Raw genomic sequence first — 27,432 nt, 5'->3', positions numbered from 1 at the left:
CTTCGGACGCAATACTTTGCATAACTCACTCGCGACATCTACCATAACTTTTAGACACCTCTCAGACACTGTAAACTTGGCGGTGCCATTTCGCACTGTTGTATTCAGGACAGGAAGCCTCTACATGAATAGGTTGATGACGCCCGATCGGTCAGCTGAAATAACCATGCCGTATGGCTGCTCTATCAAGGCCACGTCCATTATACGATCCACATGACCCTTGAGCAAGTATTGCTGCTGCAACGCGATGGCACCTGATCTTGATGATTTGGCTGGTGGCTTCTTTGCTGAGGTGCTTGCCCGGCTGTCCCTCGCATTACCCACCTGACCGGCCGGCTGCTGTAATCTCTCCGTGATGACAATGGTATCCGGACTCGGCTGCGATGCAGTATATGCTGGTTTGCCTTCGTCGGGCTCTAGGCCACTCACGACTGTCGATGATTCTGGGCGATTGGTGTCCCAGTACCGGACTTTCCAGTCGGGCCCTGCTGTGAGAAGGAATGTGTGTTTCGACTCGCCTTTCTCATCGGTCGCCTGAGTGCATATGGCTAGTGCTCGAACGCCACGGTCCGCCGTCGAGCTAGCGGTCGGCTCGACGCTGGTTGAAAAGCGGCCGAGCATGCCACCAGCTTTCTCCTCGTCCAAATCGATGAGGGTGGTGCTCTTGGTTCCAGTATCTTTGCACAATCCCGTACGATAGACTTCTTTGCAGATGTGCTTTTCAAAGTCCCACACAGTGACCTCGCCCTGATCGCTACCACCGCTGATATACAATCGGGTCTTCTTCAACTTCGGGAAGAAGACCTGACGAAGGCGGTGTATCGGCGATGCACCGTGGAATACCCAAGCCTTGAGGCGAAGCTTGAACCGAAGATCCCAGAGATCGAGGACACCATGAGAGGTTCCCAACAGTAACCAATGCGCTCTCTTATCAACGCAGAAGCACGTAGGGGTACCATGATCCAAAGGATTGTTGAGAGTGTAAAGTAGCTCCATGGTTCTCAAATCCAGCGCAATGACCTTTGACGTATCAGTAGCTAACAAGAGGACCGATCTGTTGTCTCCATTGTAGTGTTCTGACCATACTGCACAGTCGCCCTTAGGGAGTTGATATTCGCGAAGAAGTCGAGGTCGCCCGAACTTGGCACTTCCATCGTGACTCTGGATGTAGTCTACGCGGACCACATGTACGCTACCATCATCACCCGTTGCGACAAACGAGTAAGTCTGTTCCACAAAAACCAGGCTCGTGACCTTGACATCCTCTCCTAGTCTGTAAGTCTGTCGTGATCTCCGGGTAATGTTTCGCTCGAGACGTGACGTATCCCAAATCTTCACAGTCCCGTCATCTGACCCACTGATGAAGAAAGCTTGGTCAGGCGAGACCAGGATGCGCGTTACTGCAGCGGTATGCTCTCCAAAGCTCGCCACCAAGGTGCCTTCTGGTCTCCACGGTATGCCGGCTGGCGACTGATGAGCGTCTTTATACCTGATGGGCTGTCGCCTAATCGGAGATTGTATGCGAGGGCCAAACTCGATCTCATCCGTGGGAAAACGCTCCAGGAGCATGGAATCTAGAAGCTTGAGAATTGCCGGATCGTTGCCTGTATAGTTATGTGCGTTCCTGAATCGAACCCTCATTGGACTTCGGTCGTATCGTTCTGTAGCGAGAGGGGAATTGGGAGGTCGCGATCGAGAGGAGTCTCGAACGTGAGTACCGTCGACCTTCCCGAAAGCGTTGGCGGATGTAGTACCGATCTCAGCCAAGGCTTTGTTTTCCCCTTTGCCGAGCAGTCCCAAAGCACTACTACGATGGCGAAGGCTGCTGGATAAATCTGTTGAGCCGACGGAGTTGGATGGGGAAAGAGATGGCCGCGTGATCTGCAATGACCTTCTCCGCATATCTGCCTCAGAAGGTGGTGAGCCAATATTGGAATGTACCTCGTTGGAAGAAGACATTTTCGATCGCAATGGGATCGTGATACCCCTCTCTTCGCGTATCAGTCGCCCAGCTTGACTTTCAAAATGCTCGGCTAGCCCATTAGCCTCCGTAGTTGATGCATCCAGCAGAGCGTCCTTGATCGTTCGAGGTTGAATGTGCTCCTCTGGAGCGCTGGGTTTCCTAGTCTGTTCCATGACCTGACGGACGTCTTCATCAAAGAGCACCGTCTGAGCCTTGATACCAAGGTCATTCAGTACGACAACGCTGTTGAACTTTGTGGTCGGAGCGGCGAGACCATCCGAGCGTCGGCGATTGCTCACTCTCCAAATGAACTCCCGCAGAGCAACAAGCTTGAATTCGTCTTCTGCCGTCATACCGGCGTTGCGGAGTTTTCGTAGCCACAGGTCGTCCTCTTCGTTCTTTGGTAGCCGCTGTAGTATCTTCTGGTCTAGTTCGCGCCCAGAGATTGTGGGTAGACTATCTTCTGATGACCCAAAGGTGAAGGTTTGCTGCTGCCTGGCTGCAACCCAGAATTGACCCTTCTGAGCCTGCAGCGCCCAGTTTGAGGTCATATCTAAGAGCAACCGTGACATTGGTGGCTTTAACGATTCCAAAATCCGTACTTCAGAGAACTCAGAGGGGATGACTTTAAGGTAAGGTCGGATAAGGTTGACCAAAATGCTGTGCGTATCGGCGACTGAAAGGTATCGAGAAGCAGCTGAGATAAACTGTGCAGCTGCCTCTCGAATCCATAAATTAGGATGCATTGTGAGGCGTGCAAGTATATCCACCAGTTCCCATGTCTTGGACCGCTGAAATAGACCAAGCTCTGCCATGGATGAAAGCGCTCTAATGGTCTTTTCCACTACAAACTCTTCTGGATCTGTTAAGGCCTGGACCATGAGCGGTAGAATGTAACCTTCCAAGCTAGCACCGCCAACGAAGACGGCAACGCCGACAATGCCTTCAAAGAAGGCACACTTGAGCATCCAGTCTGGGTCGTTCAGGTACGTATTGAGATGACTAAGAACGACGTCGTTGGCCCGCGGGCTTCCAAAAAAGACACACAAGTCAGAGACAGAACGTAGCATGGCTCGACGGACAGAGGCGTCACTATCGGTAAGGAGGGCTTTCGTGTGTTTCTCGAAGGCCTCTACGAGGATGCGACGGTCCGAATCGAACTGGTTCCGGTGGGCGGATGAAGACATGTCATCTTCGGTCTCAGGATCCGCATTGGGCAACGATCCTTCTGCGCGTAGAGCCTGGATCATGTCCAGATACCTAGCTGCAGTAGTTGCTAGAGTACCGATACAAAACGCATACTGCATTCGAACAAGGGGACCAACGTTTGTAGAAGAGTCAGGGAGGTATGCCTCTAGACGGGGTAAGACATATTCCGGGAAGATGTAGGCGTTGATAGGAGAGACAACCTGAACCATGGCGAGGATCTGTGTCAAAGTGCGCAACGCAGCAATTTTGACCTGTTCAGACTTGTCGACTAGCAACTGAGCCACGTACGGAATCACACGGTCCAGCTTTGCTTCATCCGTTAACCGTTCGGAGAATGCCAGGAGCAACTCCAGGCCTCGGACGCGAGCGGAGGATCTAGCTGTTCCTCGCAGACAGGATACAACGATGGTTAGAAAGACCAAGTTGCCGTCATCGATGGCTAGGCTCCGCGCTGGGGAGGCTTGGTGCTGATAATTTGGTATGTTGACGAAGAGCGGAAAGAGCTTGGCATGCGGTTTCGGAGGAGTGAATTCAGGTTTGGTGAGTTCCTTTCCTTCCTCGTTAGACAGCAAGTGAGAAATCTTGTCGTAGTCGCTGTATATCTGGTCTATGCGCTCATCTGGCTCGCCGAGGTGTTCTGATCCGGTGGTTACTGGCTTGCGCCCTGACGATGGGTCGGTAATGGAGTACATGTACTGTTGCAGAAAGCCGTAAAAGTAAGTAGGGAACACCTTGCCTTTCCAATGTGTCAGGTAGTCTTCGGCGGTCATCCGAGAATTGGGATCCACTTGTATCATGTGTAGTATCAACTCGCGTATGCTACTGTCCTGAATCTTGCTGAGATGAGAATGCTCGGGATTGTATTCGCCTTGTCGGTATTTGAACAGCTGACTGAGGGAGAAGATGGGGGCTTCCAGGAATAATTCAGCGATGACGCAGCCGACACTGAAGATATCCATGGCCCAGTTGACATCACCTTCGCCTTCAGGTTGCTGTCCAGCAGCTAGAAATCTTTCCGGTGCGAGGTAGCAAGTACGGCGACCGGAAAGGTCGAAATAGAAGGAAAAGTCGGCAGGGTTGTCTTCAGGTAGATGGGCTGGCTTGTACGAGGATGAGAAGTCTGCGAGATACAGCCAGTTCCAGGACGTGACGAGAACGTTCTCAGTCTTGATATCGCCATGATAGATGTTCCGCGCGTGGCAGTCTCGCACGGCGCAAAGGAGTTGAAAAGACAGCCATTTCTTCTCAATCTCTTCCAAGAATGGGCGTGTGCTATAAGACGTTAGTGTATTCGTGTAGGTGGTGGAGTGTCAAGTTATACCTCAAGCGATCGTACAAAGAACTGTGAATATACTGGCGCACGAGATAACCGCAAGCTGCGGTCTCGATAACGCGGTGGTATGCAACGGCGTTGGGCACATCAGCGAGCACTTTGCGTTCATCTTGGAACAGTCAGTCAGTCATACATGTGGAGAGTGGTGAATTTGTTGAACTCACGGAGTAGCCTTTTGACATGTTCTTGGAAGTCGAACTGAGCGTAAGGCTTCATGACCACTCGGGCTACAACAAGACCGTCCTTGTGGCGGGCGCGCACGGCTTTCATAAAGCGCGCCGCTCCGAGTGACTTCTCATATTGCAGATCAGCCAGCTCGGGCACGTCGATGTTGGCCGAGCCAGCCGAAAGCGTAGTGAGGGAGAAGCCCTGACCCATGATGATGGTCGATGTGCGAGCGTGGTTGTGGTGCCAGGGTGTGGAGCTATATCAAGGCGCCGCGACGAACATATTGGAAGGGGCGATGCAGATCTCGCGCCGCAGTTGTTGTAACTATATTCACTGCTAGATGGTGTCTGGTCAGACGAAACCAAACACGGACTCGGGAAGTGTCGAGATGTATGTCGGGCGCGTCAGGTGCAGCATCCCAGGTCATCTTTCACCTGTCGCGCTCGCCTCGGCACTAACTCGGAAGCGGAAAGGTGTCCCGCAGCCCACCCCATCCCGCGTCTGGCAACACGTAATTGTCGTCTCTCTGCGAACACACGACCTGCATGGCGGACACGAAAGAGCACGTCGTCTTCTTCCACCCCGACCTGGGCATCGGCGGGGCGGAGCGCTTGGTCATCGATGCCGCGGTTGGGCTGCAGAACCGCGGGCACAAGGTGACCATCTTCACATCGCACTGCGACCCGGCCCACTGCTTCGATGAGGCGCGCGATGGTAAGCCTCTACTCAGCACCTCGGAACCACGCACCGCTTGACGCGATCCAAAGGAACCCTCGACGTGCGCGTGCGCGGCAACTCGCTCGTCCCCGCCGCCTTCCTCGGCCGCTTCGCCATCCTCTGCGCCATCCTGCGCCAGGTGCACTTGATCCTCCAGATCGCCCTGTTTACCGAAGAGCTCCCCAAGCTCGCGCCTTCCTCGTTCTTCGTCGACCAGCTCAGCGCCGGCATCCCGCTCCTGCGATTTCTACAGCCGCGCCCGCGCGTCATCTTCTACTGCCACTTCCCCGACAAACTACTTGCGAAGAAGGGCGGCATACTCAAGACATTGTACCGCGGACCCTTCGATTGGCTGGAGAGCTGGAGCACGGGGTGCAGCGACACCATTGTTGTCAACAGCAACTTCACCAAGAGCATCTTTAGCGAGGCTTTCCCCACCCTGAAACATCGTGAGCCGGGCGTTGTATATCCCTGTGTAGACATCAACCCAGGCGAGCCGGTCGAGGAAATTACGCCCCTATGGAAGAACAAGAAGGTGCTCCTCAGCATCAACCGTTTCGAGAAGAAGAAGGATGTAGCGCTTGCCATCAGAGCATTTGCGGGGTTGTCGCCCAAAGAACGCGAGGATGCGCGGCTTGTAATCGCAGGTGGATATGATCCCAAGGTGGCGGAGAACGTCTCAACGTACACCGAGCTATGTGAACTCGCAGACTCTCTCAAGCTGAAGCACGCGACTGCTAAGACTGTCATCACCGCCCAGGCCATCCCCGACGACATCTCGGTCCTCTTCCTCCACTCCGTCCCCAATGCCTTCAAGGCCACGCTGCTGTCTACCTCGCGCCTCCTCGTATACACCCCACTGCATGAACACTTCGGCATCGTACCACTAGAAGCAATGTTAGTAGGCACACCGGTCCTGGCTGCCAACGAGGGCGGGCCTACCGAGACAGTCATAAGCGGGCAGACGGGTTGGCTGCGAGACGTCACCAAAGTGCAGGACTGGACCGAAGTTATGCGCATTGCGCTTGAAGATGGCGAGGGCGAAGAACGGCTCAGAGAGATGGGCAAGTGGGGTAGGGAAAGAGTCATCGCCGAGTTCTCAAAAGAGAAGCTGGCTGAACGACTAGAGACGGAAATCAAAAATATGAAGTCGAAGAGCATGCGCCCGCCGCTCATGCCGTTCGCTGCTGTCATACTGGCTGTAGGCCTGATGGGCGCTCTGGCTGCGGCGAGCATGGTACTAGCTCTGAAACAGTAAATGTATTATCTTGAGAGGTACAATATCATTATATATCAACTGCGTAAACTACTTCTTAATCGCAGCCTTGACACTGGGCACTTCGTCGTCCTTCTCAAAGATATCCGGCAAAGGCCCAATGGGCGTAATCTGGAACTTGTTGATCTGACCATGGCTCTTTGTGTAATGCTTCTTGATGTGCTCAAAGTCTGTGGTTTCTTTGAAAGCGGGGTAGTCCTGTTCCGTTCCTGTCAGTAAGGGTGGCCGACAAGAATCCTCGAAGGAGGGAATGTGAGCATTAAGGAAAACATACCCAGTACAGATGGCGCATCCACTTGTGAAGGTGCGGGTATCCCGATCTGATATCGCGAATATTGCACTTGAAGTGCTGAACGTACACAGGATCGAAGCGGATGATAGTGGTGAAAAGCCGGACATCGGCTTCCGTCACGTGCGGGCTCGACAGTAGATATGGAGTGGAAGACTGGGCCATGGATTCTTCCAGGCGATCGAGAGACTTGAAAAGCTGCGTCACGGCCTTTGTGTACGCCTCCTCAGTGCTGCGACATCGTTAGTCCATCCTGCTCAACATCATGTAAGCGATTTCGTGTAACCTACGTAGCGAATCCCGACTTGTAAACCCCGTTGTTCACATCATTGTACACCCAGTCGTTCATGGCCTCGATGTCCTTCTGGAAGTCCTTAGGGAATAGATCCACCTTCCTGTACTTCTCCTCGACGAGATCGTCGAATTCGGTGTACAGCATCCTTATAATCTCCGCACTCTCATTGCTGACAATCTTATTGGTCTTCTTGTCGTACAGCGTCGGCACCGTGAAGCGGCCTTCGTAGTCTGGGTTCTGCTCAAAGTAGATGTCGCGTAGATGCGTGTATCCTTCATGAATCGGGTCTGGTGTGGTGTTCCCAGAAACCTTTTCATCGGAAGCTGCGAACCGCCAGCCTTTCTCTGCCATGTGCCAGTGGACGCTGTTGTAGGAGATGATGTCCTCGAGGCCCTTTAGGTGGCGCACGATGAGTGCGCGGTGCGCCCAGGGACAGGCGTAGGAGACATAGAGGTGGTAGCGACCTTTCTCAGGTGGGAATTCGGCATCAGGCTTGTTCTGGATCCAGTTTCTGAAGACGGATGTTTGGCGCTTGAACTCGCCGCTCTTGTCACCGGGTTTGACCTTTTGCTATGGTCAGTATGCTGGTGCAAAACCCAATATCCACTGGACCTGTCTGCGAAGCTGGCTAATGACTTCAAGATCTCTTACCCAGTCAAGGATCGATCCCTTTCCATCCTTGCTATCTTGTTGGGGTGCTTTGTCCATGGCTGCGCGACTTGGAGTAGTGGAGAATGACCGTGAATATCTTATTGAGATTGAAGAACACTTTGTGATTGTCCTGAGTCGCAAAGCGCGTGAGAACATAGAATAGCAATATGCACTTCCAGAGATGCGTTGCGGCTATATAGCTGTCATTGAAAGCAAGCAGCTGGACGATGGTGGAGACGTCATAGCTTCGTCTGGTCCCGATTTGGTGGGGCGCGTGTTCCAAGAGTGGACTTTACTCAGCATTGAAAAGCTTGACTAACGTTTGGCGTGACAAAGCGCTTCGCGATGGAATTCCGCCTTACTATGGTATGAGCAATCACAGTGTAGGGTTACCAAGATATTCAGCAAGGCTCGGGATATGGAATGAACAATCACATAGGGAGGAAGACCCAGAATTTGGGGGTATCTAGTGCTTTTGCAAGTTCTTCCAAATATGTACATGGGTAGGATGCCGTCCAAGAGATCGTTGCGCCTGAGCCGTTGTAAACGAAGTGACCTTCCCAAATCTTCAATGCTACAAACTCCGAGCACAAATAATGTTCCATGATACGCCTTATAGCAGGGCGGCACCGACATTTCCCAACGTCTGCTTCGTCACTTCGTCCCTGACCTGTCCCACCTTCTTCGCCGAGTCGAGAATGGCGCCCTCAATGGCCTTGAGCGCTTCCACCAACTCACGACGCTGATCGCGTGGTGCGCTTCGACTGCCGGTCAATTGCTGAGCCTTCTCCACGGTGCCGGCCTCCATCGTTCGCAGGTGGGTTTCGATCTCGCGAATCTGGCGCTGGTAAACGTCTAGAGTACGGCCGAGCTCATCAGTGCGGCGGTTGAAGTAACCCATGAGGTCGACAGGCTTGGTCGGGTCGTCATCGTCCAGAGCACTGGTCGCAGGAGCCTTTGCGCTTGACGCTGTGAGGTTAGCGTTGTTGCGGTAGTGGAACTGCGCCGGTAGTCGCTGGTTCTCAATGGCACGGAAGCTGAGAGTCGCGTCGTCGGCATCCTTCTTGACGAGGCTTTTGAGGTGCGCAATGTTGGCGGAATCGTTATCCAGGCCGACTTCAACGGTAGAAAGGAAGGTCTCGATGTAGGCTACGTCAGGCGCAATGGTGTCAATCTCTTTCTCACTGCCAGGGAGGGCCTCGCGGATCTGGCTGCAGAAGTTGACCTTGCGCTGGATGCCCTCATCGAACTGCTGGATGATGTTTTGCAGTTCGGGGTGCAGGTCGTTGAAACGCGTGGTTCCTCGTATCGAGTCGAGCGTCATCTGAACGGGCTGCGCGCTTGACGCCATCTGGTTCCCTCCCAGAGTAGAGCCACCGAGCGTATTCGACCTGTTCTGTGTGTTCATGCTGCCACCGAACAAGGTATTCTGCTGCTGGGGCTGAGCTTGCTGTTGAGTCGAACCGAAGAGCGAAGGGGCCGATGTTTGATTTTGCTGGGTGGAGGCGTTGTTCCCGAACAAGGAGGGTGTTGTTGTCTGCTGTGTGGACGAGGCGCTAGGACTTTCAGTTAGCTTGTGTCACCGCGAGCAGCCATGGTCACTTACAACAGTGATGGCTTCGACTGAGCGCCGCCGAAGAGGCCACCGGATTGGGGTGTGTTTTGGGGCTGGCCCTGTGAGGTTCCGCCTAATGCGCCGCCGAAGAGGCCTCCGCTCTGTGGTTGTGTTGATTGCGCGGTGGATGAGCCGAAGAGCCCTCCGCTCGCAGGCGCCGTTGTCGCAGGCTTGTTCAGGTTGCCAAACAGGCCTCCATTTGCTGGCTGCGAAGTCTGAGGCTGAGCTTGGCCGCCGAAGAGCGAGCCCGACTGTGCTTGTTGCGGTTGCTGGGCAGACCCAAAGAGCCCGCCGCTGCTCTGGGGCTGGCTGGCCTGCTGGCCTTGGTTTGCATTGTTGCCACTGGTATCGTCAGTCTAATGCATCGAGCAGTCGCAATTGCCATGTAGGCTGCATCGCGTGCACTCGGAATGGTAGTAGCAGAGGCTGCTACCCAAGAGAGCGCTTGGTACAGAATGTGAGAAGACGTACAAGAGACCACCACCACCGCCGCCAGTATTGATACTCAGCGAGTTCGATCGCCCAAAGCCCGCCATTTTGTTCCCGTCTCCTTCGTTATTCTGCGTCTAACTCGTCGTCTGTTTGCGATCGTTCACGATGGCTTCGCAGGTGCAAAGTCGCGGCGTAGCTCCACTTTCTCAAGCTGAGAGACTTGAGGAGGTTATAGCGAGCGTTGAAGAACACGACGCGTGGAAATGCGCGTGGTTGACAGTGCAGAAGATGGGTCGGTATGTGAAGGACAATGCCTGCGTCTGTTTGGCGGCGCGCCAGCAACAGCACAGGCCCAAACGCGTGCAGTCTACTCGGCTAATCATTCCCTCATCCAGCAACTCAAAGAAGCTCACGTTCACTACCAGAGGCTTCGTCACTACAAAAGCCGTATAGCAAGCGGATCCCACACGCGAATTTCGTGGCAACCCAAACACCCGCAAAAAGACGAAACAGAGGCTTGCGCGAGCGCGAGCAATTGTGCAGGCACTAGAAAGAGTTGGATACACAGTAATCCCTTGGGAGGGCTCACTTACTACGGGCGCGCCATTTAGCTGGTGGACCGAAAAGAACGACACCATGGCAGACGAATCCGACGACGATCTCTATGGCGACGAGACAGCCGCGCAGCAGACCAACGAGGCAAAGAAAGAGGAGGACAACTCCAGCGGTGATGAGCCAATGGACGAAGAGTCGGGCGATGAAGAAGACAGCGACTCGGTATGCCACACAAGAACCCCACAAAGAGCTTGCGCCAGTTCTAACGAAGCTGTAGGACATCGACATCATCATCGAGAAGGCGCCAGCACCCGCCAAACCCACAGCGTAAGCTTCTATTGAGCTCCGAGCTTCAGATTCCTGTCATCACTACAGCTACTGACATGTCCGTCCAGCGCGCAAGCACCCCAAGAATCCAAAGCCATAAAGATCGAAGCACCACCCACCTCTTCGACCACGCCCTCGCAACAAGTACCTCCAAAGACCGTCCCCACAACTGGCGGCACTGTCCCTCAACTGTCCGCCTCAGCCCTCTCGGGCACTGCCTTCCCCGCGCAGCGCACCTCGACCATCGATGTCAATGGGAACCCCGTTTACCCTCCACAAGGCAAAGAGATTCTCAGTGTAGACATCGATGCCGACCTAGCGGAAGAGCAAAAGATCTGGCGTCGACCTGGTGAAGACCAGTCGGACTACTTCAACTACGGCTTCGACGAGTTCACGTGGGAGTTGTATCGCCAAAGACAAGTCAGTATGGCCAACACGCTGCAGGGTCAGAAGAACGACATGGCACAAATGCAGGCTATGATGGGTGGCGCGCCGATGCCGGGCATGCCCGGTATGCCTGGCATGGGCGGTGGTCCGCAGGGCAATGGGGGGCCAGGTGGTGCGCCGCCGACAGGCCCGGGAGGAGGCGGCGGCGGCGGTGGCGGCGGCGGCGGCGGCGGTGCTATGGGCCCTGGAGGCATGAACGAACAGCAAATGCAGATGATGATGCAAGAGATGATGCAGCAAGGCATGGATCCCAGTCAGATGGACTTTGCGTCCTTTATGCAGATGGCAGGCCAGGGCATGGGTGGCTTCCCCGGTGGACCTGGAGGTCAGCAAGGCGGAGGTTTCCAGCAGGGTCATCAAGGCGGTGGTGGCAGAGGAGGACGCGGTGGCAGGGGAAGGGGGTGGTAACAAGGCCGCCATCAGGACATGTCTCGTCTGGACGGCAGGATCATGTAGGCTCGAGATACGATGGTACACGGCATCACGGCGTTCTGAGTATATTACTACGATACCATGGGTGGGAAACGCCTTCTGGCGCAAAGCAGTCTGTTTCAATTCTTACAGATCAATCTACTTCCGACTCAAGCGCTTCAGTGCCGCGCTCTGATAACTCTTGTGGTATCACCAAGCCTTCCCATAGCCATTGCACGCTAGCGTGTTCCTTCGAAGCCTCATGCAGTGCCTGCGGAATCCTCTCGTGCGTTACCGTCCTTGCGCGCCTCCTCTTGCTCATGCATGCGCAAGGCTTTGCACAGTCGTGACATGTGATACCCGTCATCGTGCGTGCGTTTTGACCCTCGTCAAGAGTTCCGGACAGTACAGCGGCTATGTCTCCATGGGTTCTCCTCCCTCGAGGATATGTGCTGGTATCCGACCTTCGGCGAAATCCTTCTCCAGCCTCGCCATCTCGGCCAAGCTGCTTGCGTTGAGGATGGCAGCGCGCATGCGCTTCTTCTCTTCGTCGGTGTAGATGCGCTCCTTGCCCGAGTCGGCACCGTTCGCGTACGAGGGGACGACGAAGCCCTTGGACTTATTGCTCGAGATCTGGGAGAGTTAGTCAGATGAAACTTGAACACGGTCGTGATACACACCTGGTTTGCAAGTTCTGTAGGCTCGTTGACAGTTCCGAACAGTTCCTTGGCCTTCTTTCGCTCAATATCCCGCACCTTGCTGAAGTCGAGGAAGCGCACAGTCGGACAGCGCCAGATGACCCAATACCGGTAGTTCTATTCGAAGTTAGCATGCTGCGCATAATAGCCTCCATCATGCGATCCTGAGCCGACCTAATCGCAACGAGTGGCTCACCCTGCACCGTTTCCGATTCCCAGGCTCAAGTTTGCTTGCACCATTAGGCTCAAACGTTCATGGCTCAACAAGGTCAGGCACATACCTCTTTGCTTGTGACAGGGTTTCCCATCAATGACAGGTACACCAGGTGCTTGAAACCCGCCAGCGGATCCAAGTCGGCCAGCTCTGCGATCCTGTTCTTGGTAAGGACCAGTGTGCGCAGGTTCGGTATGCTCGACGAGAGGTTGGGTTGGATGTTGGAGATGCGGTTTTGCGCGAGGAAGAGCGTTCGGAGACGGGGTTGGAGCGGGAAGTTCCCGAGCTGTGCGATGTCGTTGTCGGTGAGATCTATGGCGTCGTTGTCCTGTCATCTTGTCAGTTTATAGATCCATGTTCGGGCGATGATGCAACTTACTCGCGCTGCTCCCATGTTCTCAATCGCAGAAATCTTGTGACCTAGATTATACGATATTGATATCAACTCAGCTCTCAAGTGTAGCATCTGCTCTTTTCAACGCACCTCGCAGATCGAGTTCACGCTCCGTGAGACAGTTGATGAAGGACAGGGAATTGTTGATGAGGTCTGTTGTTAACCTCATGTTGGCGGTATTCTGTGGTGTATATTGGTATTAGGAGGTGATTTGAGGTATGCGCTGCGAGCCTGGGTATCGTTCAGTGTTTTGCGCGGAGTTGCCAAAGTTGGTCGCGTAGCTAGAGCTCCATCTCTTGAAATTCGTAGAGCGCCAAGAACTTCCCCGCTAGCGCCAGACTCACTTCCAAGGTTGCTCGTCGCCTGGGCACGTGCCTCCGCCTTCCTCTACAATTTTCCAAGGTCGCTACTTATCTAGGAGAGCACCACAACTTCGTGCTTCAACGACACTCTCTGTTCGTCATCTCTGTGCGGAAAATCGCAATCGGACGAAAGCTGCGGCATGTACAAATTCCCGGAATCAACACCGCTCCAAGCTCCCAGAGAAACAACCCAGTCCATGACCAAAAAAAACGACATCGTGTAATCACAGCTTCAACCGATTTCTAGAATTCTAGGTTGTAAATTCTGATTCAATTACTCATTCACCTATCCTGCAGCAATCTACAGTCTTTGAAGCTTCCTGCCACTAACACATTAGCTATATGTCGATATCACACAAGGCTGGACTACAAAATCAGCAGCCACGTTGCCTGATCTCAATTCTTTGCAAACCGGTGAAGATACCGTTTTTCTCTATCATCTCACTGTCTATATGCGTTTCTTTCTTCCTCATCCATTGGCTATTCCCTGCCGTCCCGTCTGCCATTGGGTCCGTCTCATCCGGTGAACCTGCACGCCATCAAGACCACTCGTGTATGCAGCCTGGTGTTTTTTAAAATTTTCAGAAGGCTGTATAGTAACATAGTTTCGCTGCCCGGAACCACCTTCTTTCTTTCTTTCTGATCTAGCCTTCCAAATAACAAGTCGACTCAACATGCCGCTGTGCACATGCGACGACTGGCATAGAGGCACTGGAACACGATGCGCGCGACACCGCTCTACTACACGAGCATACGCCTACAATAGTGATTCTGCCAGTAGCGGACATCGACACACCGGCATTCGCGCTCGTCATCGTCATGTTCATTATCCAGACGACGACAATCTACTCGCACGTTATGACCCTGGCCGGGCTCTGGTACGCTACTCGAATCATGGCAACGGCTACATCTCCAATGCACAGTCGAACAACCTCGCACAGTCTGTCGTCCAAGTGCTTGAGACTTCGGGCGACACCCATACCCTCTCAATGGCAGAGATCTCAGTCAACACCCCCACGGGTACTTATTCTTTCTCAGCCCAGCCGAACCTCGATCGCGAACAATGCACCGTCTGTCATCAGTGGTTTCCCAATCGCTACCAGCTGCAATCTCATCAACATGAGTTTCCAGTCGGTTGTGAGAAATGCCGGGTCTGTCTGAGGCGCGACAGTGTGGTGTGGCATGCCGACATAAAAAAACACGACAGATGTTTCGTGAGAGATTGTGAAAGTGAGGTGAGAAGATTTGGCGGTTGGAGAAGTCACTTTGTGGAGAGACATATTGTAGAGACACATTGGCGAGGCTACTAGGTGTAAAAGGGCGGACAGAGTTATCGCTGGATAAGGCGTCGTGGGATGGAAAAACGCAGAGCTTAAGAGGCTACCTACGACCGAGCGCGTGAAGAATAGTCCCGTGCTGTTCGGTTTATGTACTTTACCTGTATGTTCATATGATCGCTGCAGGACTTCTTTTATCAGCAATATTGACGCAGCAGTGACACCGGTCCGCGTCAATTCAGGAAAGAACTGGACGCCTTAGAGCCTACATTAACGTCAGGTTACCTACTTTACATGTTATCATTGTGATGTAGTCTCTATACTATTTTTCTTCTTCTTGTGTAGAGGAGGTCTAGCTTAGGCAATGTAGTGACGGAATTTGCGGGAGTTTGCATCGTCGGCTCGTTACGTTGGTCGGTTTGTACTTGCGACCCGATGTCAGACATTGCATAGAGAAGAAGATGAAGTCATGCCGGCGGCTAGGCGGTGTGAGCTGTAGTGGTGGTTTCCGCCCCTACACAACTCAGCTGGTAATATGGTCCAACGGCGTGGGTTGGAGCTGGTGTTGTAATTGACTTGCTTGAACTAACAGAGTGTAGTTTGATAACCTCGTGATGGCTATCCGAGTCGAGGCGATGCTACCCAGTACGACAGGCGGTGTGGATCATCTGAGACATGTCGACATTTGGCTCGGGGCCTCTGGTTGCGCCCTAAACGCCCGGTATTACTTGGTTGGATTCAAGAGCATCAGGATCTCCTACATCGCCTCACTATGCACCTATATCTATACGGATAGATTCCACGATCGTCACCCGATACCGGCGGGGAATCCAGCAGTAGAAGGAGGCTCGGAACGTTGCGTCACGTTGTTCCGAAGACACTAACATGTGTCGATCTCTTCCCAGCTGGACAAACGACGCGTATCGCGGGAGTCGGACATCATACCACTGTGATGGAAACCGGAAGAATGCTTTGGATATAGAAGCATGTGGTCAAGTATAGATGCGTGGAAATAGCAATTGCACTGCATCAGCATCATCGGTACATGGGCAGGTGGGTGGCCATCTTGAGATGTCTGAATGTGTTATCAACACCAAGATCCCCCAATGCACATGCACATACGCGGGCACGGTTACACGATCTCGATAAGAGCCCGTTGATTGTCCAGTAAGGGCAGTGTTGGTAGAGATTACTGTTTGCTGGGCAATCTCAGGTCCCAATAGGAAAGCAAGGCAAGTCCCTTCCGCCCCGACGACAATGGCCCGCGGAGGTGGTCCGACGCGGAGCAAGTTGTTGATATCGAGAGTGCGGGTTGGCGTGCGTCAGCCTGTCAAAGCGAGGCGGCGGATTGCACCAGGACGGTTTAGAAAGACGTGCATGCCGTGATCTGGGGTACCCCGGGAGATCCGCAGCCACAGGCGCTGATGGCCGTCGGCGGATGTGTAGCACTGTGATGACGGAGGGCGATGGAGCTCTTTCTCTCGCCCGAGTCCTATCACCGCGTCGAAGTGAGAGCTGGCTGTCCCACTTGGAGGACGTGTGATGTCGAGGAATCTTGGGTGGGCCCGTGGTGGAGGGGTGACGTGCAGCGGTGATGTGCGTCGTGAGTCGATCCTTTCACGATAGTAGCAGAAGCCGCTCACCGCCTTTCTATAACTAAGCAACGGCAGCTCTGCACTAGGCTACGCGCGCTCCCCTCACTAACACGGCCCACGCGACACGCTTCTCTTTGTTGTCGCAGCCCTCATTGCCCCGCATCACCTGTAGCAGTGCAGTGGAATTACTACCTAGAAGACTGCCATGGGTCAACCAGCACGCCGCACTGCTCGAGCCCGCCACGCCCACTGTACCGAGCCCGCCCACTGCTAGAACTGGGCGCGCTTCCATGGCGGAATGCGCCCTCTCGACATGATCGGACACCTCTTCAGCAGCCGCAAAGGCTCCAGCGCCGCCCACGCGCCGCCGCCGACGGTGCTCGACTCGGCGACGGAGGAGAGCCACACGCGCCATCTGCTGTACCCCGAGACCAGCACCCTCTACCACCCCGAGGGCCAGCCCTACCCTCTGCACGCCGCGCCCCTGACGCCCGGCAGCGCCCACGACGGGCCTCTGCCGGAGATCGACCTCGACTACCCGCGCGACTGCCGCATCATCATCGCCCAGGATGAGACGCCCCAGATGCCCAAGGCCATCCTGTTCGACTCCAAGCCCGCCCCGCCGCGCGCCGACCCGCCCACATCGCCCACCATACGCGCTCGCGCTGCAGGCACCGCAGGACCGACATTTGGCGGACAGCATGCCCGTCGCTCCTCCCTCGCCACAGAGCCCACGCCGCCGCCGCGCTCGCCCACGGTCGCCGGCTTCACGCGCATACGCACCCGCGGCAGCTCCATCTCCTCCATGCCCAACATCGACGAGCACGCCCAGGTCCAGGCCAAAGCCCAGGCGCGGGCCAAGGAGTCGACCGACCTGGCCAACATCTGCCTCGACTGCATGTTCGGCAACCTCGCCATGAACTACCGCGGCAACTCCAACAAGATCCACATCGTGCCCCTCGACACCAAGCCCGCCGATGCCTCCATACTGAGCACCAGCGTCCAGGATGCGACCAGCTCTCTGGGCCGCGCTGAGGGCCTCCGCCGCCGAAGCCATCTCGCCAAATCCTTCACTCCCGCCAACCTCCCGACCGACATGCCCCGCGCCGACTCGTCCGAGAGCATACCGAAAGAGCCCAAGCGACGGACCATCTTCATCACACGCTTGTTCTCCGTCACCATGCCGGACGAGGATCACGACGACCGCACGCCGACGCCGCAGAGCTCACTGCCGAAAGGCAATGGGTTCCCTTTTCCGTCCACCAACGCCAAGCCAGGTGCCCCCAAGCCGCCATACCCGTCACACGTGCGGAAGAGCCCCATGTATGCCATCACCATCATCCTCCACCTGCCCATATCGAACACGTCGCCGAGCCTGAGACCTTCGTCCCGGAGCGCCAATACCAGGACTCCTGGACACCTTTCGACCTCTGCCCCTGGACAGGATTCTCTTGGTTCGTCACTGGACTCGGATCGCCGCGCAGGATGGGCCTTCATCGACTCTAACCTGGGCGTCGAATCACTCCTATCCTCGTCGTTGTGTAGTGACGTCGATGACCGCGTTGATGTCGTAGGCCAGCACTGGGATGTCATCATGCGCGCTCTAAGCAGCCTCCAACACGTAGTTCAGGAGCGCATATTGGCTCAGTTCAAGGCGCCGAAATCACCAGATGGCATGGCCACACCTGTAGCCCACCACCAGAGAAACCAGCCTTCACGGACGAGTCTTCGAGACTCCTCTCTGCAGGCCAGTCGACGAGCCCTACGATTGCAGCCGAACGCCCTCATGATGGACAAAGAGATACGAGACGCAGCGGAGCTGACCGGCAATCGCGTCGTAAGCGGCATGAGAATTCCTCGCGTAATGACAGGTCAAGGCAAGTGGGGCGTGTGGCGCGAGGAGGCCAGATGGCTTGGTCGCTGGGCAGGTCGACGAGAACAGAACTTCTTCTTCTTCAACTTGCTGACTGCTTTCCTCGGTAACCACACTGAATGGCTCAACATCCTGGGCCCCAGGTGGCACCGCAAGCGTCATCGCGAACTACAGAAAGCAACTGCTGGAGAGAACCTCACCATTCCGAGTCGCACTGTCATTGTTTCCCCGGACAAGATGGCTGCTCGGAGACTCATCTTTCTATTGGCTGCTTTTCTACCACCTAATGCGTCTGCCATGGGCGACAGCACGTACGCGCGCCCTGGCACTTCGGCGTCCCTACGTGCTTACTCACAGTCGCCTCCGACCAACATGCCGCCCTCAAGACAGCCATCGCTAAGGAGACAAATAAAGCGAGGACCGAGGGGTAAGCAGAGCATGTCCAATATTCTTCTGCAGCCGCCGAAACCCCAGAGTGTGCATCAGCCGCCTACGCAGGCTCTAGACGAACGTTCCGAGTCGGCCTTGATTGAGACGTCAGAACCTGTACGGCCGCTCGGCCATTCGCGACGTTCCTCTGCACATTCAGTCCGGACCACTCTAGTCGTCCCCTCCATGTCGGAAGGCCCAGTCACGACAGGCAGCACTGTAACCACCTCAACAGCCAACCCACAGGATGCGATGCCTGTCGCTCACTTCACCTTCCCTAGAACAAAGTCGTCCGGCACCATGCCTGACATGAGACCAGAAAGCAGTGATAGTCTGGCGTCCACCAACTTGATCAGCACCCTACAACGGAGCGGTACAGGCCAGACAAGCCTTGCCAGCAATGATTCCAGCAATACTAGTCGCTGGAGTGGCTTCATGAACTTTTGGAGCGGCCGTCGCTCGTCCTCGACCGACCAGAGTGAGTACTTCCAAACAACAGATGATGGCGTGGGCTTTCGTGGGCAACAGCGCCCTCGATCGCAGCTTGAGCACATGGTACAGGAACTCTCTATGGACCGTGTCTTCGAGAGCGATGCCGTCGATTCTCCGTTTGCACCTGACTCCGGCGAAAAAGACACTCTCAGTGTTTACTCTAATGGTGGCACTTCCGGTGTTCCTGCATCTGCAGCGCGGCCGATACCCGAGCGTCAGAAGACTTTTGAAAGTCATTTGAAATTGTCAGTCAATGAAAAGGATGGCGTTATCGACGTTGACCTGCCGCTCCCCGACTTCGACTCCCCTCTACAGTCTCCACTATTGGGAGGATTTGGATCAGCTTCAAGTCAACCGGGCTCCAGCTTTGGTGAATCATCGGTTCTGTCGACGCCTCACGGAGAGCCGGAACAGCCTGTCAACGTGGCTGGGTGGCTAAGTCAGTTTCATCCTGACTTCGCTGTCCAAGCTATCAAACCATATCGCGAGCTGGAACGGGATATCAAGCGAGCAATGAGCGCGGAACCCACACCTCTGAGCACGGTGACTACACCTAGTCTGGAGTCTGGTCCACTTGAACGTTGGATGGACATATGTTCCGCCCTTATTGCTGACACAAGTACCTTTTCGATCAAGCGCATCAGCTTACGGCGCCTTGTCAAGCTGATCCCTACACCTACCTACCAATCCTCGGCCATGACGCCAGGCGTTCCTGGTTTGGGACCCGGCCACTCGCGTTACGGCAATCCGTATACATCAGGCACCGCTGTTCCGATGATGACTGAAGTCCATCTCGCTGAGAAGTTCGTCACTGAAGACATCATGGACTTCGATTCTACCCTCATAGACGGTGTGGATCGTGTACTGGCCCAGTCTGGTGAAGTGACTCGTGTCAACTCTGCCCAGTCATCACGATCAAGCAGCAGAAGGGGTCGGCGCGATACACGAGCGGAGTCAGATGCGGTTCCACACGTCGAAGTACCGCATGTTGACTGTAAGAGCGTGCTGTTCGAAGCGTTGGAAGTTGTCGTCAAAGACGTAGCCACTGAGCGCGGAGGAAGACAGCCTTCTAAGGAAGGTGGTCAGACAAAAACGACAAAGACTACCAAGACCTCTCACCCAAGAACCGAGAACGACTCTTCCCTGAAAGAGGGAATTCGAAGGTGGCTGACAGAGGTCGAATGAGCGCGGCAACAGGGTGCCGACTCTCCTACCATGGCGACTTCAGATTTTGCCATCTATGTACTATATCCTTTGGAACTTTGCGTTTTGGTCTTTGCTGCGTTCTAGCGGGCGTTGGAATACTTTCACAGCGAGGTTGCGACCTTCGCTTTCGGCATCCAGGGTGGAGTTTTGCTTTGATCCGATGTGCTGCTGAGGGGATATCATCATATCTAGCAGACACAAGGTGCGGAAACTATGATACCATAAATAGACTGATCAGATCTACTAGTATTCCTACAATTGGTGCATTTCGCAAATATGAATGCCACAGGATGTGTAAGAAGAATTTGTTGTGATGTAAAGCCATGTGGTGTTTATACATGTCCTTAGTTGATGACCACCTCAAAATATCAGCCGTACCCTCGTGGTGTTGACAACAGATGACTGTACACGGCTCTCAGATATCGCCTCCAATAACAACATCAAAAACACAGTGCACAACACCAGGTGCGTACATCTTCACTTTCTCCACATGTTCCACCAGAGCCTTCCTTCTCGTTGCGGCGTCCCTCTTGTCCACCAAACTCTGGAATTCACCTTCTACAACCTTTCGCCTCGTCTCGACATCGTTGACACCCACATTCTCATGCACGTGAATCCATCCTCCGATCTGCTTGTCAAGTATTGCAACCGCAACACCCCAGGAAAGCTTCGACGAAGGCAGCAACCCGAGATTGACGTGTCGAATAGGTGGCTTACGCGATGGGAGCAACGTATAGTCCGTCTCAGCGCTCTCGTTGCTCGTCTGAAAGACGAGAAGATCCGCTTGGTGGAAGTCGGAATCGTCCACTGCTAGACTTTCACGAAGTCGCGCTATGTCAGTATCTTTGAGGATTCGACAGCTCCAACCATTCATCTCAGCACCTCTGCGTAGTCCTTCGACACTCCACGGGTTTATCTCCCAACAAGCGACTTGTCTGATACCTGTATTCCGTCTATCTCCACTCTTCTTGTACGAGAAGGCGAAGTAGCCGATTCCAGCGTAGAGATCGACGGCTGTTGACGCAACATCCAGATCATTGACCGAAGGAAGACTCAATATTCTTGCTTTCTCATTCACATTGCCACGGCTAAACATCGTGTAAAGCGGCGCCCAAGTTTGCCAAATACCGTTTTGGCGCGCAGTCACCCAGAGGGCGTCGGCAAAGTCTGTTGCTGATGGTGAGGTTATGGTTTGTGGGGTTGGTGCAGGACCGAAGTTGCCGTATAGAGGTGTGAGATTGGTTGGGCTACGCAGTATGTTCTCTCCGCCTGTCGTGGTGATGGATGATGCTGATGTTGAAGATGTGGATATCGGTATAGGCGCGTTGATGGCGACGTGCGTTGCGCCCACTGATATCGCCATATCCCGCCATACTTCTTTCATTTTCTCTGAGTCTGGTGGATAGGTGGCGATGAGGGTTCGCCACGGTGTGGAGGATAAGGCGTTGTGCGGAAGGAGAAGCATGGGTTTGTACACTGAGTATCCATCTGGGAAAGCTGTGACAAGTGCTTCGACCGTGAGTGTATGCGTTATGGATGCAAGATCCGGGAGTAAAGTGAGCGCGGTTCCTAAAGCCTTATGTAGTGGGCTTTGGTGAACTCCATGCGGGGATACTCCCGTGCTTGGGACGTGGTGTGAGATAGATATGTCTGTGGAGATCTCGTCCAATGCAAGATTATCTATTATCTTGGACAATACAGCCTCTAGATCCAGGATTTCGTTTGTGCCGTTTATTTGCGTAGGGCACGGAATGGTCGTGGGGATACGCATACGCTTTTGGTCAGGCTCTCTAGCCTTATCAGCCTCCGCATTCATGGAAGAAGGCTCAACATATTCTCCTCTAACCACATCGAACTGCAGGGCTGGAAACCTGATATGATTGTCGCGATCACCAGGTGCCTCGGCCGCCAGGCTCGAAGTCTCGTTCTCAATGCTTCGGTTTTCGCGCTGAGCTCTGTCTTCCAAGAATGACTGGTCGACATATTCGCCGCTGGTCGCGTCGAAGTGGAGCCTCGGGAAGCGTGACTGCTGTGTAAGGTTTGGTGATGCCGCAGTGTCTTCTCCAGGTGAAGATGCCTTTGATAAATCAGCACCTTGACTCGGGCCAGCCGAATCTATGACAGCCTCTGGTGCTCTTCTGTCATCCAACTCAGGGACGATCTTGCTGCTCCGATCTAACTGTCCGGCCCGCTCGAGGGCAGACTTTACAGTTTTGACATGCTGTTTAGGTACAGCAAGAACGATCCTGGAAGTTGAGGTCTCCATCCTCCCTAAAGTTAAGATAAGCGATGACGGCGAGGTTGTGTTTGGGAGAACATTGGAGAAAGTCGATGCAACATGACGTGGAATTTGTGCACTTGCTAGCTTCAGGCAGCACTATACGAGCACAAGACGCTTGAGGACCGTGACAGCTGACAAGTGTGTTCGATCGCAACTGCCACCTCTGCCGGATCGTCTGGGAAGTCCATCTCGTCTGTCCTTGGAGGGAACGTCTGGAGGCACGGACGAAGCTTGACATGGTTGTTGCTGTTTCGAAGCCCCGCCCCCACCCAAGCTTGTGTGGGTAAGCGTATGACGCAGCTCACAAACACCCAGCTGGCGCAGCACTTGCACTGGCTTACACAACATCCACCCCTCATACATCCACAATGTCTCTCACGAACCTCGATCTCATAAACCAATGCGACGGCTTTCCGTATCCCGACGTCAACTCGGAAACATACATCGCGTCCATCAACACGTATTACCAATTGCGCGTCTCGGGCTACAACTATGCGCTGGGTTATATGCTCCCCTCCGTTGTCGAGGTTTTCCGCGGAGTGCCTGGCTGGGAAATCGACGACGATGCTCGCATCCTCCATCTTACAGCCGGATCCAACGCAGACGAGCGGTCGAAAGCGGTAGAAACAACACTGTTGGCTATGCGGCAGACAGGCCACTTCAAAGTTTTGGACAAGTGGCGAAATGAACTATATGCTGTGTATGGGCTGGGGAAGGAGCTGTTGTTCAACGTCGAACGGAGTGCTAGTTGCCTGTTCGGCGTGGTTACCTACGGTGTGCATCTTACGGCATTCACGAGGAAGGATGGGGAGCTAAAGATGTGGACGCCGAGACGGGCGCGGACAAAGCAGACGTATGGAGGCATGTTGGATAACGCGGTTGCAGGCGGCATCGCATCAGGTGAGTCGCCATTTGAGAGTCTTGTGAGGGAGTGTGGAGAGGAAGCTTCGCTCAACGAAGAGTTCGTTCGGGCAAATGCAAAGGCGTGCGGCACAGTCACATACTGGTATATCCGAGACGAAAGAGCGGGAGGAGAGACGAACCTGATGCAGCCCGAAGTTCAATATGTCTACGATCTCGAGCTCCCCGAAGACACAATCCCGAAACCAGGCGATGACGAGGTCGAAGAATTTTACTTGTGGAGTGTGGAGGAAGTGCAAGAAGGGATGAAGAAAGGCGAATTCAAGCCGAACTGCGCGCTGGTTGTGCTTGACTTCCTGGTCCGCCACGGTATTCTGACGACGGAGAACGAGCGCGACTACATCGAGATTGTGAGTCGACTGCACAGGAAGCTGGAGTTCCCTACACTGTGAGAAGGAGAAGGAAAACGTGATATTCCCGCGCAAGATTGGCGGGTGAATCTATCGAGTCCTTTGGGGGTATCCAGACGCCGTGCCGAAACTTTTAGACCAGATGATACCAATACCAACACAATGCTACCAAACGCCTATTTATGCTTGCTTCCCTTGGATCGTGGTGGAGGCGAAGACACTAGTACTATGAGTGCTTGATGAGCATGTAAATGTCGTCGATCTTGAGCCCGCTGAGCTTCCTGTGAGGGCCCTCCATGTACAGAAGCAGCCCGCCGAAGCTGGCGAAGTACTTTCTACCTGCTGTCAGCACCCAGTACGGTCAAAGTTGACGCGTGAGCTTCACTCACATAATGTCGCCGTCACCACCCTCCATGCGGTAGTTCTTCCCATAGCACACGTAGTCGTACATGTCGGCCAGTGTTGTAACACCCTGCTTGCCGACGCTCCTCCACATAGAGTCGTTGTCGCCCTTGGCACTACCGTCCAGCGCCAATGTCGTTGCCAGGACCAGGCTCAACGTCTGGCCAGCTTCCACCGGAAACAGTTCGTGGTTGATGTCGAGCGACATGGTGATTTGGCTATCGGTCGAGGTGCCAAAGATGCGGGAGACGCGGTCGTATTTCTCATTGTTGATGGAGGTGACGGTGAATGTCTCTTCGAAAACCTGGGCGTCGGCCATGGTGGGAATGCGCGTGGGGTGGGCGCGTGGGTGAGTGTGCGGCGGGTGAGGGTGTTGCGACAGTTGGTTCGCGCAGGCAGAAAGTCGTCGGCGCGCGAAAAGCGACGCGTGTCTTGGCGGCGCCGCACTTCCGCACCCTCTCCGCATCGCTGCTACGCGCGCCGCCTGCCAGCCTCACCATCGCGCCTTCCACGACTGTGCTCTCACATTCGCAATACTCCCACACATGGCTCTGCACCTCCATGCGCCTCACCACATCATTCACCCAGTCACTCGCTCACTCACGTGAACAGTCAGTTGCCTCAGCGCGCAACTCACTCCTTGGGTACAACTGCTGCGCCCCAGCCTGCCCTCGCTCCTCTGTCCCCTCTTCTCTTCCCACTCCACTGTCTCTCACCCATGAGCTACGATCGCTACTTGATGAATCTCTTCAGCCTGCACGATCTTGACTATCTCTCGCCCGATATGCCCGACTTTACTTCAAGTCGTGACTGTAGCCCTGTCGCTTCCGATGCACTCAACCAGCCCAAGTCCAAAGCTGCCGCGAGCCAGAGCAGCATGCTTCTCAAACTCCCCGACGACATATTCAAGTGTGTCATGGACTATCTCGATCGCGACGCTGCCTGGAGCTTGAAGAGGCTTTGTAAAGGCATGGCAAGCAGCGTCACCGTCAATCAGCTCCTCTACAAATACCCCATACAACTCAACGATGTGCGCGACATCAGACTAGGTGACTGGAAGTACAGAGGCCTGGGTAATATACGGTGGATAAGCCTCCAGGAGAGCATCACGGATGAGAACCGCCGACACGTACACAAGTTGGCAATGTCACATTGGGCGAGTATAGACGACTTCAGGTGGATAGAAGAAAACCTACCATGCCTGACGAGCTTAGACATCTCGGCCATTAAAGACTTCGTATGGACTCCGGAAGAGACGTGGACGTGGAGCATGCTGGCTGCTGCTTGCCCCAAGCTGTTCGGCCGCCTCGAAGAGCTCGAGGTTGCCAATTGGGCTGACTACACTGCGCACTCTCGGATTGAGTACAGCTACTCATACAACGACTATCGCTTCAAGCAGGGCTTCCGCATGTCCAGAAGGCACAAGAGCGGTTCTGTCGCCAGCATCATCTTTCCCATCTGCAGCAAGCTGAAGACGCTCGCGATACGAGAGCGCTACTCAGGCTTCCAGTAAGTTTTGTCCACCATGAGTCCTCACCGACGCTCATAGTACTGACATCCATCCTAGCACATGGAACGAATGGGAAGTCCACCAGCGCGTCTGCTGTCTTGTGGATGGTGTGCAGAAGCATTGCCCAGACAGCATGACGAAGCTGAGGATACACGATTACGCCCCCTACCGATCCCTTTTCTCTACCGATGCCACAGCCTGGTCGCGAATAAAAGACGTCGAAATCGGCTTATACTCATGGATGGAGGACCGTCGCGATCGCGATGTAATTGGTCCCATACCGTATCGAATAACTCAAGGGCATCACCATCGTGATGAGGAAGAGGCATTCGATGACAAGACCTTCGAAGACTGCGGACGCGATCACATGGAGCTGGGCAATCATGTTGTGCAGGGCGTAGGAGCTTCATTCGAGGACCTGCTGCAGAGCCTCCAAACCATCTCCAAGAAGTATCCAAACATCAACATCAAGCCCATACACGGTCTTCAAAACATCGTCCTTCACCCATTTCATCTCATCAATGTAACGCAGCGCCGACATCACTTTGGCCAGACTACGCAGCAGAACAACGACCAAGCGATGAGTGACCCTAGCTCCAAGCCAGAGGTCCAGGAAGCGCTGCGGTGGATAGCTGAGAAGTGTCACTGGAAGCCCGTATTCACTTGGGACTCCCTCATGTCCGATGTCTTTCCAGCCAATCTCGAGCCCAACCGGACACTGCTTCCGAAACAAGATATTCTGTCTCGTATACAGACTATGGTATCCACCTTACGAAGCTTCGGTATCCCTATCCGTATTTCCATTGGCGAACGCACAAACATGTCTCCTGCGTCTGGTATTGATGGCAACCTATATTTCGGCGACTACAAAACCTTTGTTGGGGAAAACGCGGACAAGCGTGAACTGTTGCTTCCGACCCAAGCCGTCTTCAGTCTTACGCCCATCGCCGCCATGGTTGATGAACTCAGTATCCAATACCCCGCCGACGTTCCTGGTGTCTCTGGCTGGCTGCGTACAGCGAAGCGCCCTACACCCGCCGAGGTAGCCCTCATGAAACGCGAGATGATTGGCTGGAGGCGCTTCTGGGCTCGCTACGCTTCCCAGTTCAAGAATCTGAAGAAGTTGACCGTTAATGTACCCAACGACATCTACGAAGACTGGGGTAAAAGTGAGCTCGTTAAGTTACTAGCCGACGAACGGTGGCAGATGCTTGAGGTGGAGGACAAGCAAGATAACAGCATCTTCGGGAGCTACTTTCCATTCAGCAGCAGTAGCTCATCGTCTGCTCTACGACACAACCTTTCGCGTCGGCGTACAAGAGCCAAGTTTGTTCAGCGGGTCTTCTTCAGACTTGACAATGAAGCCTTGGACCTCGAGTGTCTCCCTGCAGGATTGAGCGAGAAGCAAAGAGAGGAAAGGGAGATCACAGACGCCGAGATCGCAGACAAAGAGACCTTGCCACATCGCTTCTGGCATAAGAGCGATGACGCAGACGAGGAAAAGGGCGAGAAACGCAAGCGAGACCCTGCCGAGGACGGCGGTAGCAAAGAGGATATGGAGAAAAGACGAAAGGCCGATCACGAGACTTGCGCCCGTGCCATTCAGTACGTTCAGCTTCTAGCAACTACAACAGAGTAGCAATTGTATTAGTAGTCTAGCATACAAAGTATGTAGTAACCATCCATGATGATACACAGATGTCTCGCATATATGGATCTCTGCTTATCTATCTTACAAAA

General features: G+C 54.2%; 10 protein-coding genes across 10 annotated transcripts; 5 read left to right on the top strand and 5 right to left on the bottom strand.

Annotated features, from left to right (window-relative positions):
• Positions 1-120: 120 nt before the first annotated feature.
• J4E85_000769 (uncharacterized protein) lies at positions 121-4,883 on the bottom strand (the record flags this gene model as incomplete). Its single annotated transcript, XM_051465058.1, has 3 exons — positions 121-4,444; positions 4,494-4,614; positions 4,670-4,883. 3 exons carry the CDS (start codon positions 4,881-4,883, stop codon positions 121-123), a joined length of 4,659 nt encoding a protein of 1,552 aa, XP_051331579.1.
• Positions 4,884-5,218: 335 nt separating this feature from the next.
• Positions 5,219-6,648, top strand: ALG2 (Alpha-1,3-mannosyltransferase-like protein; the record flags this gene model as incomplete). The annotated part of the gene is made up of 2 exons (XM_051465057.1): positions 5,219-5,387; positions 5,441-6,648. 2 exons carry the CDS (start codon positions 5,219-5,221, stop codon positions 6,646-6,648), a joined length of 1,377 nt encoding a protein of 458 aa, XP_051331578.1.
• Positions 6,649-6,696: 48 nt separating this feature from the next.
• J4E85_000767 (uncharacterized protein) lies at positions 6,697-10,052 on the bottom strand (the record flags this gene model as incomplete). The annotated part of the gene is made up of 6 exons (XM_051465056.1): positions 6,697-6,864; positions 6,941-7,187; positions 7,246-7,814; positions 8,572-9,457; positions 9,508-9,858; positions 9,988-10,052. The coding sequence occupies 6 exons, from the start codon at positions 10,050-10,052 to the stop codon at positions 6,697-6,699; spliced, it is 2,286 nt and encodes a 761-aa protein (XP_051331577.1).
• A 532-nt stretch (positions 10,053-10,584) lies between these two features.
• J4E85_000766 (uncharacterized protein) lies at positions 10,585-11,685 on the top strand (the record flags this gene model as incomplete). The annotated part of the gene is made up of 3 exons (XM_051465055.1): positions 10,585-10,725; positions 10,781-10,830; positions 10,899-11,685. The coding sequence occupies 3 exons, from the start codon at positions 10,585-10,587 to the stop codon at positions 11,683-11,685; spliced, it is 978 nt and encodes a 325-aa protein (XP_051331576.1).
• A 417-nt stretch (positions 11,686-12,102) lies between these two features.
• J4E85_000765 (uncharacterized protein) lies at positions 12,103-13,163 on the bottom strand (the record flags this gene model as incomplete). Its single annotated transcript, XM_051465054.1, has 5 exons — positions 12,103-12,321; positions 12,369-12,503; positions 12,668-12,928; positions 12,980-13,020; positions 13,085-13,163. 5 exons carry the CDS (start codon positions 13,161-13,163, stop codon positions 12,103-12,105), a joined length of 735 nt encoding a protein of 244 aa, XP_051331575.1.
• Positions 13,164-16,541: 3,378 nt separating this feature from the next.
• J4E85_000764 (uncharacterized protein) lies at positions 16,542-20,207 on the top strand (the record flags this gene model as incomplete). The annotated part of the gene is made up of 1 exon (XM_051465053.1): positions 16,542-20,207. One exon carries the CDS (start codon positions 16,542-16,544, stop codon positions 20,205-20,207), a length of 3,666 nt encoding a protein of 1,221 aa, XP_051331574.1.
• A 436-nt stretch (positions 20,208-20,643) lies between these two features.
• J4E85_000763 (uncharacterized protein) lies at positions 20,644-22,494 on the bottom strand (the record flags this gene model as incomplete). The annotated part of the gene is made up of 1 exon (XM_051465052.1): positions 20,644-22,494. One exon carries the CDS (start codon positions 22,492-22,494, stop codon positions 20,644-20,646), a length of 1,851 nt encoding a protein of 616 aa, XP_051331573.1.
• Positions 22,495-22,877: 383 nt separating this feature from the next.
• J4E85_000762 (uncharacterized protein) lies at positions 22,878-23,822 on the top strand (the record flags this gene model as incomplete). The annotated part of the gene is made up of 1 exon (XM_051465051.1): positions 22,878-23,822. One exon carries the CDS (start codon positions 22,878-22,880, stop codon positions 23,820-23,822), a length of 945 nt encoding a protein of 314 aa, XP_051331572.1.
• Positions 23,823-24,006: 184 nt separating this feature from the next.
• Positions 24,007-24,501, bottom strand: J4E85_000761 (uncharacterized protein; the record flags this gene model as incomplete). The annotated part of the gene is made up of 2 exons (XM_051465050.1): positions 24,007-24,115; positions 24,170-24,501. 2 exons carry the CDS (start codon positions 24,499-24,501, stop codon positions 24,007-24,009), a joined length of 441 nt encoding a protein of 146 aa, XP_051331571.1.
• A 399-nt stretch (positions 24,502-24,900) lies between these two features.
• On the top strand, positions 24,901-27,331 carry J4E85_000760 (uncharacterized protein; the record flags this gene model as incomplete). The annotated part of the gene is made up of 2 exons (XM_051465049.1): positions 24,901-25,691; positions 25,750-27,331. The coding sequence occupies 2 exons, from the start codon at positions 24,901-24,903 to the stop codon at positions 27,329-27,331; spliced, it is 2,373 nt and encodes a 790-aa protein (XP_051331570.1).
• Positions 27,332-27,432: the final 101 nt, after the last annotated feature.

Source organism: Alternaria conjuncta, assembly GCF_024043145.1.
Source record: "Alternaria conjuncta strain BMP 0040 chromosome Unknown scaffold_1, whole genome shotgun sequence".
NCBI lineage: Eukaryota > Fungi > Ascomycota > Dothideomycetes > Pleosporales > Pleosporaceae > Alternaria > Alternaria conjuncta.
This window is presented reverse-complemented; position numbering and strand designations above follow the sequence as displayed.